The following is a 12,645-nucleotide window of genomic DNA, read 5'->3' on the forward strand; positions in this document are numbered from 1 at the left end:
AAGGGAGCATTATGAAAAATCCTGAAACACGTGTTTAACTATTTATCTAAGGTTACATAATTGTCATGGTTCCGTCAAAATCGGAGCGTGACCGCTGGCGTCATCGCATTATATGTATTGATTAATACTTAATAAACATTGTTAAATAATAAAATTCGGTTGCTCGTATCGCCCGACAATTTCTCCCCGAATCTCCACCAGAGGAAAGAAGCGTAGAGGAAACCGCACTAAATAATCCGATCGTAAGCCAAATATTTTCAGTCTTGCAAATTTTCAATCCCGTATCTTAAAATATCCTTCAAATCTCAGTTGTTGCAAAGTACTTAAGAACATCAAAATTCGAATGTTTCGCACAATTTGTCATGATCCTATATACATGCATACATATCCAAAGAATATAAATCTCCAATATCCATATTCAAAATATGTACAAAAATCACATTTTTCTGATTTTTGTGCATATTATAATTTTTCCTGAAAAAGGTGTAAATTTGTGTGTACAAATGATCTTCAATGACCTTCAATTTGATGTGGGGGTCATTTGAGTTTCAAAATCTGGGATTTAGGGTACCACAAAGTAGATGACTACTACACATCTGAAATAAATACACAATAATGTTAAATTTTTAATTATTAAAATATTTAAAATTTCCAGATTTTGAGCAAAATATTTACCCAGACCTCCGCCCCCTTGAAAACTGCACGACTTGTTTGCCAATTCTGGAATGAAATCGTCCTCTCCCTTCCAAATACAGGACTCTCTTTAAGATTGGACGCCAAATATGACAAAAATGGGGACCCTCTGTCCTTTTACGAATTATGTTCCTCAGCCGATGCCCGGCTTGCGAAACATATAAGCGCCAGGCATGGCTCCCAGGGTATGTACGACATCACCTGCAAGCTTACCCATTTTTGTGATAAGTTTAGCGATAACGTGGAAATTTTGGAGCTTTCCCTCGATAACGAACACTACTTCAAATGTATTCATCAAATCTTAACCAAAGGCTGCACGAATTTGAAAGAGTTGCAAATTTATTGCCAAATTAATCCCAATCTCTACAACCTTTTGCTCAAGTCGCTACCACCAAAACCAAAGTTGACATCGTTTGTACTCAATTCTGCATCGGAGACGCCGATACATGTTCTTCAAAACTTTGCTCAGATCGTTATCAGCGCCTCGCCAAATTTAAAGGAGGTCACGTTTACATGGGGAATCTATCCCGATTTTAAAAATTCTAAATTTCTCTCGTACTTAACGATCTCCCTGGATAACCTCGACGCAGCTGAGATCGGTCGCTTTGACCCGGCAGACCTGTCACGTGTGCTGTATCAGGTTGGTGGTGAACTGGTCAGTCTATGTTTTGGCGAATACGATCGACGGAAATCCATCTCCGGTTCGAAAACCTGGATAAGGAAAGAATTCCGGTTGCCAAGAAAAATGCCAAAATTGAAAAAGTATCGAAACCTGCTGATCGACGTTTTTCAGTGTGACGACGTCTTTCAAGATTTTGAGAAAATGCCCGCCCTGAAAACGCTGGTGATTGGACAGACAGAATCAACAAATTCTGCACGTTTGCACGAAATTTTGCAAGCTATTGTCACCGCGGGGAAGATTTTGGGGAATGTGAAGACTTTGAAGATCTTTGAGATACATGACGCCATTCTTTTTGCCGGATTGAAGACAGCGTTTCCCAACTTGGAGAGGTTTGAGGTGGACACGTATAATATCGAGGATGACCGCGGGGAGGAGAGTGGGATGAAGTTGGGCGTGGTGCTTAACACGTGTGGGGGTTGGAGACGGTTGAAACACTTGAAATTAGGACTGCCAATGTATCCGAAGGAAGCTAAAGACTTCCTTCAGCCTGTGTTGGATTGCTTGAAATTGTGTAAAGGTGGGTGACAGATTTATGAAATTGTAGGTAGGCAATATGTATGCATGCATGTACCTCGAACCCTCTTCTGGCTAATATGTCTAATGCAATATTCACTCTAAAAAATGTGGTTACACTTATAACCAGAAAGTAAAGATATATGACTCTACCGCCATGGTTATAAATTTGTCACCGACTGGTCATAAATTTTGGGGATAGATTTATAACCAGTTGGTGAGAAATTTATAACCATGGCGGTAGAGTCATATACATGTGTTTATAACTTTGCGGTTATAATCGTAACTATACTTTTTAGAGTGTACATACATACATACATACATATGTAAATCTATTAATGAAGCATTACATATGTGTATCATATCTAAACGTATGAATACCTAGTTACTATTTCATCGATTGACGGTCGTTTGGCGAAAAAAACTTTTTCGCCAATGTGGTAAAAAATAGCATGAAATGAGTCATGGAGATCTTCATGAGTGACCATTTTCATATGCCTAATCCTCATTTTTGCCAAATGCAACATAATTTTCGCCAAAAGGTACTTTAAAAACATTAAGTGTAATGTACTGAAAAATGCATCAAATTTGTTTTTCGCCAAATGGGGTTTTTTATGGCGAAATTTTTTCTCCAAAAGTGTTTTCGCCAAACTGACCGACTTCTATTTTATCGCTGATTAAATGCTATTGTTAATTTTATGCTGATCTAAACTAGAGCTGAAAACGTTGAGAATGTTGACATACTACTGGTTTATTTGTCCATCCGATTTGACCGAGTTCGAGATGGACCTGTTTAAACAACTGCTCCTCGCGTTGGATGGAATGGACGAGGTTGAAATTCAAAACTTTTATGTAAGTTATTCATTATGCACTACACTCCATTTACATAAGTATGTACATAATGTTGAGGAATTCGATATTACAATGAGGGTATTCATTATTTCTTCATGTCGTGACCTTATCAACGCGATTTTCGATGGCAAAATCTTACCACGCTGAGAAAATCTCGTAAGCTTCGTAACTTATTTTACGATACGAAGAATACTAAGGACACGAAGGAATCATGAATACCCTCGATATATTATTACCAATATTCATTTTGCTTCCAGTGTACCCACAAATCCGCCAGAGACATGTGGAAACTCATCGACTCAAAGAAAATGTGGAGGTTTAAGATATTTCAGCAAATTCCGAATAAGAACCGCTTCGAATTTTGACTTTGTACTAAATTATTTTACCGGGGAACGATAAAGTTAGAGCTTCTTACTGCAAAAATTTGTAACTTTGAAAATTAGAAATTCAACCACAAGTTTAATTAATTTAAAGACCTCCTGATGAAGGAATAAGCATTCTGGAAGTTAGTGTCACATTTACAAGAAATGCGATGTCCTTAAAATCCTTGCATTTTTCTTCATATGAATTAATTTAATGTTTTTTTATTCCATACCATTCAAGTACTTTTTGAAATGCTTATGCTTTTAAACAGTTTGTAGGTTAACTATTGAATAAATCTCATTTTAATTTACGTTACTTCATGTTGTACAAATGAATTTATTACATAGTTGACTCGTTCGGTTTTCAAACTACATACATTTCACGGCCCTCTGCACACAAGTATATTCTAGACTAATAAGTAATTTTAGCGAAATTGCATAGGATTCGGGAGATACAGTGGAATTATTTACGGATATCACCACATTTTCACATTTTGACACGTTAGCAAGGGTGATGTTGTACAAATTGTTAACAATTTTTCTCACCTACAGTCTTAGCGAAATGGTATTGAATCATCACCGAACGGAGGGCATATGTAAATAGGTATATGACTTAACCGGCACGGTGAAAACGGGCATCACGGCATAGTGAAAAATATAAACCGTTTCGGTGATGAAAACTCACCACTTAGAATAAAACTATTACCAACCCTTAAATTAAACCGAAATTACGAGCGAAATCGTGTAATACGCTATCTCCGAAATCATTTTCAATGTCGTCTCTTTCCTCACAAAGAAGAACGGCCCAACTTCTATCGTCACTTTTCTACAACTCTGAACCTGCCTAGTTCTACATTTTGATTCTCCCGCCGCCCTAAGTTTCCACGCCCTAATAATGTCACTAGATTGGTAAAATACATCTCCAAATTGGCGCACTACATAGAGCAGAATCAAGATCAAAATGGTCAGGACGATCCCTGCCAACAATGTCAACTCGATTGGGACAACGCCCGTCAACTTGAGCAACATGTGCCCGCACACTATGCAGCATAGCAATATGGTCAGAAAAGCGACAGGTATCGGGTAGTACATAATGTCGTTCGTAACCTTGGCAAGAATGGTCAATTGTCGATATTTCGCAAAATCTGTGTCAAAATTGAACAAATTTTTCGTAGAACTTGAAACTAACGTGGTTTGACACGTGAGAAAGGCTTCGACGATGGTGAGACAGAATATTGTGCTTAAAAATAGTACTGTGACACACTGTAAGCATGTGAAGAACATGGTGGCGACGCGTACGGATAACTGTAAATAAGGGGGGAGGAATGTAACGTGACGATAAATGTGATATGTGGGATCGTCTCGTTCAAGGTGGAATGTTAGCGCGGCCACGGTGATTGGACAGGTCACGGCGGAAGGGATCAGTCCGTGAAAGATTAGACCCACAAAGTCAAACTTGAAGTTTTCTGAACCTGAAAAATTATTGAAAATGTGACAAAATCCTACATAATTCTAGATTTACGTGGGTATATTCAGCAATTCAACAAAGAAGGCGAATTTGGGATGCAACTTGTTATTCTGCGGTTATGATGTTATGTCGTAAATTGTTCGTTTGAAATTTGTAGTTGATACAATGTAACCTGTTATATTGTTAAACATGCTGAGAATTAACTTGTAATTCTATGGGCCATGAGCCTTGTAAGAATTATTCATTGAATAAATTATTATTATATTATTATATTATAATTTTGAATGAATACATATCGTTTGAACATGCCTGTACATATGCTTTCACTTACTTGGTCTAATTACGGCATCCGCTGCGTACTTCATCCTCCAAAGATTTGGTAGTCCGAAGCAAAATTCGTGCATTTTGAAGAGATATGTCCAAATATTTGCTACACAAAGTACGAACATGCCCTCATACAGGACAAACATTAACCACGTGATGACCGTAATTTCCGGATCTTTGGTGTACGCCAAAATTTCCGAGATAGCTTTCACCGCGACGACACAAGCCATGAGAAGAACGAGGACGGATTGAACGTACCACGGAATCAATTTAATTTTCGGAGTTGGCGTTGGGTGCTGATTTTTATTATCCCAGGTTAAATATTGGTGGTAGACAAAGGTTCCAATAAATTTTAAGTAATGCGGCAAGGCTTCGAACGTGGTGAAAGTTTGAATCCTGGACTTAAGAAATGTACGCATTCTGGATATTTACCGAGAACTGTATTTTTTCTAGTCTTTATGAACAAAGAATAAAATTGGAGCATACATATATATAAAGTCAACGCAGTTTAAATACATTGATCAAATTTAAATTGTAGGTAGAGAAGAAATTATGGTTAAGCAAGTTTGGTGAATTAATAACCAATGAGATTTTCAAAATATTACGTAAGATATTTTACAACTCGAAAAATATTTGTACTACGCTTACAAAACTAGAATATTGGTGGTTTGAAAAATTGGTTCAGAATTTGGCAATTGTTTCCGGATAACGTATCCAGTGCATATCTATTTAGTTGTGTATGAATGTACGCGACCCATATTTTAGTGGTTAAGTTATGTAATCCCGTAATAGGGGCACATACATAGGTACATATGTACAATGTAAATACATAAATAGTTATATAATTATTTGCTTTACATACACAAATATCTGCATATGTACATGAATATTTGTATACATATACATACATATACACCACAACGGCTATGCTACACACCCATTGGGTGTGTTTTATTTGCACGAATTTTACCATTCCAAGCCGCACCCTCCAATGGAATGGAATACAAATTATTGCGTTTGATTTGTCATGTAATCGAATTGTTTTTGCCAATATAAATAGGATACGAATACATTATGCAAATTAGCATATGTACATACATACATAGATAGATATGTACATACATATGACAGGGAAATTATCATGGGATGCTTGTACATAAATAAATTAATACATATGTGCAAGACAATTTGCATTAATTAATTATATTATCGAGTATTCAATTTATTAATTCGTTTCAAATCCAACAATCACACCTTTATCACACAATTTTCACCTCGGTCTGCTCATTTTTGGCGGCATCTTCATACGTCGGGGGTGCAATTTCGGTCGTTTCCTTCCCCACGGTTTCCCAATATTCTGGGGGAGGTTTGTTATCCACCTCGCGATTAGCACTGGGCCCATCACCGAGCCAAATTTGTCCACCCGATAGTGCAAATATTGTCGTGGGTCCGGTGACAATCGGGTTTTGTGGAGAAATTCCATCCCGTCGACCAAGCGTGCGCAAATATGTGGAAATTGCGCGGTCGCGCTCTGTACAGTGTCGTGGAAGAAAAGGTCTGTTGGTGGGTGGACGTCGGCAACGTTTCCTGAAAAAAATGAAAATTTTTATCATTTCCATTTACACATTCGTATAAAATTAAATATGTAAAAAAATTGTTGTTCTATTAAATACAGAAATAAATTTACACTTGAAGAATCAAAATTTCGAAAAAAAATGTGCCGACAATTTACAAAAAGCTGCAGAATTATTACTTTTAAGTCTTTCTATCTATGTACATCAGCAGCGAAATCGTGAGCGTTTTCACTACAAAATATTATTTCTCATCTCAATTCGCAGCTAATTTAGCAAACTTGCGATGCTCTGTATAAAGTTTGTGTTGTAAGGAGATTTGCAAAATACAACTTCGCAAACTAAACTCGCAAATCTAATGATACTCCTAAATACTTTTTTATGTTGCTTCCATGGATTTCTAGAATCCAGTGGAGGCGATGAAGACTTTGTTAATTAATTTTACGAATTAAAAACATATAATTGTTGGGTAAAAAAATTCATTCGTTTCCTATATAGCAAACTTTTTCGAAATCTCGGCACGTTATGTTTTTATTCTCAATTTGTAGAGTATGTTTGCGATAGTTGACGTGGGTACGCTCAGCGTACCATAATACATTGTCATACAAACATGTATATTTTATCTAAACTTTCGAAAAATCATTCAGAAACTTAATCTCACCAGAGGAGGATGATAATGACGATAATTGGTAGGATAGCATAGGCCGGAAGTGGCGACCTCGACTCGATCGGGTTTCGCTGATACGTGTACCCAATTCCATCCTGGTAGTAAATCTGTCTGTGCTCCAGATCTGGCTCTAGGTAATTGTTGAATTTCGACGAGTTGAAATTAGTCCGGAAATAGTAGCTCGTCCCCGAATCCGTCGTACTCGTGTTGATATGTTTCCACAAGGAGGGAAATTTTATGAAAATGTTGTCCATAAAGTTGTACCCATTTTGGGCAGGTGCTTCCTGCGTAGTTGACTCAATTTCTTGAGTAGGAATTGTCAGAGAATCTGAAATTTTTAGGAAAAGTCAAAATTCCGAAATGTATATTTAGAAGCTTTTTTCGACTATAAGTGATACACTCTTAGAAATCCGGTATTAAAATCATACCAATCGATATTCATAGGACTCTGCCAAAGTGATATTGATAAGCAATACCGTGTAAATATGTATAGGTATGTAGTACTTAATAGCTCGGTATTAAATTTTTATCATTTCGGCAGCAAATTTTTACAGATCCGTTTAATTTTAATACCAAGCGGTAGAAATATCAAAACAAAATCAACACCGCTGTGACTACACTAGATTTTCAATTACATATGCATTCGATATGAAAATGATCAATTTAACCCCGAAAATTGAATCATTTCCAAAAATCTCAAGTCTTTAATACAACAATAATATTAAATACGTACTTAACTCTGAAAACTTTGAATTTTAACATTTATGATATTAATTAGTTCTATCAAGTATCGTAAAAATAGTTAGCGAAGATAAAATAGGGAGCAAAGCTTCGTAAAAATCGTAAAAACCTTAGTAACGCAATTTTTCCTAAGCTTTCCCATTTGTTTGTTCTTCGTAAACTATTTTACGATACTAAAGTCAATTGTGAATACCAAATTTTCATAATTTTACAAATTTCCACACCACTTACCTGAAAACTTTGTCTCGCTTATCGAATTGGAATCACAAGTTACCACAGAAATCCATGCGATTGAGCAGAGTTGGAATATTTTTGAGATTGGTGACATACTTAATTTACGTTATCTCCTCCACAAAATGGTTCATTCCAACTACAAGTATTTAATTATCCAATTTAGTTAAAATGTCGCTCAAGAAATTATGTCTAGTTAACCGGTCACAATCACAATTATGCACCAAATAAATATTTTCGTGAACTTTCTCCTTGTTCAAAATATATTTGCAACGGCACAAATAAAATTCTACCAGACGTTCGTTTGTGATGCAATCTTACTACAGTAAGTACACTTGAAACGAAAATGACTCACCTGCCACTATCTACATGCATCCACATCCACCTGTAATGAAAAATTTTGCACGGGGGTGATATCTCATTGTTAATGGGTTACCTTGTACATGCAAACATAGTTAAACCTTTCTGGGTCCGTACATACGTAGTAAAACTATGTACAGGTAGTAAATAGAAAAAGTTTAGGGTTGAGATGACGTGCAACTGCGATGTCATTAATTGGTCAGTATATAAATCTACTTATTTAGTCCTTCGTAACGAATATTTAGTTTTTGATTACCACACGAAATCTGGAAATCTTGCAGTGGGTCTTGGACGAATTTTTGATGACGTTGTGTTAGAACGGCCCTTCACTGCTTGTCTAGCACAGCGAGACGGTGGATGAGAAACAAAGATGAGCGTGATTGGTATAAAGGAAAAATATATACTTTTTTAACAAGCAAGGTTTGCAACGTTGTGTTTTATGTGCATGCTTACTTGGTGTAATTACGTATGGTGTGGTATTAATTATTTAATTTGTTCACCAATGTGATTAAAAACCTGAAGAAATTTTAGTTAAATGTCTTTAATAATTTCATTTTTATGCATGTACATACATACGTAGGTATGTTGTTGTGCTCAAAATTTGTGTCATAGTCATACATATGTACTTACAGGAAAATTAGTGCAACTTACAGGGGAACATACCGAGGTGTCCAACGAGTTGAGGGTCGACACCTATACCAAAATGACCACAATGCATGACTTATTAAACAAACTGAAGGAATTCACTTTTCGTCAAGTTGTGACGATATTTGTGACGAGCGCATGACCATCGGGTTGCCAGCGGGAGAGGTCGGCCGCTGAACGATCAGGTGCAATACAGAGAAGCGTCGTCGTCTTCAGAGATTTCAAATTCTTTCAAATTTTGAAAACATCTTGAAATTTTGAAAAAATTTTGAGAAAATTTTGAAACTTTGAAGAAATTTGTGAAATTTTTAAGAAATTTCAATTTTTTTTCAAAATTTGATAGAATTTGAAATCTCTGACGTGAAGACGACGACACTTCTCTGTGTTCGACCAGGGTTCGCTACCCCGGGTTTTTGTGGGTTGGGGTTTTTGGGGTTTTTGTGGGTTTTTGGGGTATCAAATCTCCGGAAAAACCCTAATGCTTAATGGGGTTTTTGCGGGTTTTTGTGGGTTTTTCCGGGGTTTTTGTAGGATTTTGAGGCAGATTGAAACAAAATCCCTTAAACTACAACGTAGATCAATGCTAATTAACTTTTCTGCTTCATCTTGAAATTTTGAGAATTTTCAATTGCGACTTAAATTTCCAAATATCATTGCATATTTCCAGGTTTACATGTCAAACATGAATTTTCGATGTAAAAGCCCAAATCAATGATAACGGTTAACATTGCATGTTAAAATTGTATACTAAATTAGTTTATCTCTAATATATAATTTTAGGAATTCTGGTTCAACCTGCCCCAAAATCTACAAAAACCCACAAAAACCCACAAAAACCCAAAAACCCACAAAAACCCCAAAAACCCCGGAAAAACCCCCGGGGTTGGGTTTTTCTACAAAAACCCCGGGGTTTTCCGAACCCTGTGTTCGACCTGATCGTTCAGCGGCCGACCTCTCCCGCTGGCAACCCGATGGTCATGCGCTCGTCACAAATATCGTCAAAATTTGACGAAAAGTGAATTTTACACGGAAATTCCTTCAGTTTGTTTAATAAGTCATGTATTGTGGTCATTTTGGCATAGGTGTCGACCCTTAACTCGTTGGACACCTCGGTATGTTCCCTTGTTAGAGTTATTCATAATATATTTGTGTTATGTGCATGAAATTTTTACACATTCGAGGAAATTATACAAACTTGGAGTACGGAACCCTGGTCATGAGTCAGTTATTACTCGAGTATGAACATATTTACATACATGTATATATCTCTGTACATATTTATGTCTATCCATACGTACATATATGTCACTTTTATGAAGTCCTGTCATGTGACGTTAATGAACAAGCCATGAAATCTGTGACGCACGAAGGTTTTTTTTCCTTGATGGTTCTTAATGTGACTCTGGTTTAAGAAGATGGGCCACTGCCGGTGTAAAAAAAGCTGTTTTAAGCTTAATGGAAGTCATTATTCCAAGTAAAACCATAAAGTATGCATGAAATTACTAAGTAATCGACGATGCAAATGTTTCACGTGATTAAATTTTTATATAATCGGGGTTTTGATGTAAAAAGTTATAATTTCCTCGAAATTTTTGACACTTTTCATTTTTTATGTAAATATTTATTTTTGCGTATAAACATGTAAAATTGTCCATTACTGGTTTATGAAGTTTAGAAACTTAATTATAATTTTGTGTGTAAAGAGCAAAAATTGTATGCACATTTATACAACTGCATGGTTTTTACAGAATTAACCGACTATCGGAGAGATTTTACCGACATAACATTTTAAGCCGAAATTCTGCAAAGTTTAACGCAACACTAGTTTGGGAATGAACGCCCATTGTATTTAGAAAAGCTCAAGAACTTTGGGCAATCGTATATTAGTTCATAACAAACTATGGAACATACTGACAAAAATTATGGGTATACGTATTTATGTATGTAAATATTGTCAAACTCTAAACAAATGTGGGAAAAAAGTTACGCACAGTTACATAATTACATGTGGTACATGATCCACTCAAAGGATGTTAAAGTGCTTAAAAAAGTTCTTCGCTAATTTGAACTTAAATACAGCATTTTGCAACATTCCATTTTCCACTTACTTATTCTTCCACCTTGACTACGCAAAAGTTATCGTCTTCCTCTTCTTCCGAGGATTCATCACTGTCCGAGTTCATATTAAAAATAATCTTAAGCATTTTACTTTGTAAGTCGATTTCTTCCTTCTGATTTTTTCTATCTCGTTTCTTTAAAAAACTTGTCCTCCACACGACAAACTTATTGAACGCGTCCTCCCAATCTGCCAAATTGGGGCTGATTTCTGCAGTTTCACTAGTCGGCGGTCCCTTATCATCAGGATAAGCTCGCATCACGCAGGCCAAATATGCAGCCCGGCTTATCTTGCTTATCCCTTCGACGACGTCTTCCTTCTCCTCGTTTAAACATGCCGCCGCCTTTGCCGCTATCTGATCCAGTATTTCATCCCCCGGAACAACCCTCCAGGAAGAGGTCTCCTCTTTCAAAACGTTTTTCATTCTTTGCTCCACCGTGAGTCGAGAGACGAGCAGGAATCTGGTCAAGTAGTCCTTACCTTCCTCTCGTACGGTGGATAACAACTTATCCGTTAGGTGAGGTAACGTCACGACGTAAATGCCTGAACCGGCAATTTCATACGCGAGCTGATCTAAACGGGGGATAAAATACCAAAAATTCTCTGGAAATTAAAATTATGAATTGTATAATTTGAAAAATTTCTGATAAGGCAAGTGATTAAAAAAATGAAAATGTAGAACAAAATGGAGTTTTCAGGGGACAGATTTTTTCAAAACAGTATTTTATAAAAGATTTTTCCCCCCACTCACCAATTCCTTCGCACATTTCATAAACATCCTCCACATAACTGATTGACAATTCAGTCTCCGGGTCCCACCACCAACCGTCCAACTCGTATCGCATGGCAGAATCCGCGATATTAACCCATCGCAAATATTTTCTCATAAAGCCGTCCCCCCGAGATTCGTAGTATTTAATCATCTTGCATAACTGGGACGACATTTCGGTCCGAAGGGCCGCCACGAGGAGCTCCTTTGTCTCCCCATCCTCACCATAGAGGACGAGGCGCACGGGGATTTTTACCCCCGAAATTCCGCAAGCGTCGAAAATATCCTGATTAATAAACGGCGTGATTACGCGTCTTGTAAAAATGTGAGGTATGAGTCTATCCTGTCGTCCCTCTTTTCGCACAATGTCGCAAAATTTACGTTGGTAACTGTATCTCGCCACGATTTTTGTTTCGCGGAAGGAAATATTTTTGGAATAATGTAGTCCCGAAGGTTTTCTAGAGCATGGCTGATAAAACTGTAGGTGGTGAGAAAGATGTGAATTGGAATGCGTAAGATTTCAATTAAAAAGAGGTCGCACATTTTAAAACTGGTGAGTTTTGAAATGTGAAATTGATTTTTGGTTGTAGAATCTGAATTTTTTCACAAAATTGTGGGCCTGTGAAGATGTTTTGAGAATTTATCCTGAGA

The 12,645-nt window shown here is 36.8% G+C and overlaps 2 protein-coding genes across 3 annotated transcripts; one reads left to right on the top strand and one right to left on the bottom strand.

The window, feature by feature from the left end:
• The first annotated feature begins 53 nt into the window (after nt 1-53).
• Nucleotides 54-3,418, top strand: LOC118433324. Its single transcript, XM_035845128.1, has 4 exons — nt 54-242; nt 656-1,892; nt 2,604-2,740; nt 2,998-3,418. The coding sequence occupies exons 2-4, from the start codon at nt 881-883 to the stop codon at nt 3,103-3,105; spliced, it is 1,257 nt and encodes a 418-aa protein (XP_035701021.1). The 5' UTR covers nt 54-242; nt 656-880; the 3' UTR covers nt 3,106-3,418.
• A 2,663-nt stretch (nt 3,419-6,081) lies between these two features.
• Nucleotides 6,082-8,477, bottom strand: LOC110861920. Of its 2 annotated transcripts, XM_035845118.1 has the most exons (4): nt 8,460-8,477; nt 8,105-8,243; nt 7,127-7,460; nt 6,082-6,481 (listed from the first exon to the last, which is right to left on the bottom strand). In XM_035845118.1, exons 2-4 carry the CDS (start codon nt 8,199-8,201, stop codon nt 6,154-6,156), a joined length of 759 nt encoding a protein of 252 aa, XP_035701011.1. In that variant the 5' UTR covers nt 8,202-8,243; nt 8,460-8,477; the 3' UTR covers nt 6,082-6,153. The 2 variants fall into 2 exon arrangements, with proteins under 2 accessions (XP_035701011.1, XP_021966747.1); XM_022111055.2 differs by lacking the exon at nt 8,460-8,477 and having other exon boundaries at nt 8,105-8,441.
• Between the last annotated feature and the right edge of the window lie 4,168 nt (nt 8,478-12,645).

The sequence above is a fragment of the Folsomia candida genome, unplaced genomic scaffold (genome assembly GCF_002217175.1).
Source record: "Folsomia candida strain VU population unplaced genomic scaffold, ASM221717v1 Fcan01_Sc047, whole genome shotgun sequence".
Lineage (NCBI taxonomy): Eukaryota > Metazoa > Arthropoda > Collembola > Entomobryomorpha > Isotomidae > Folsomia > Folsomia candida.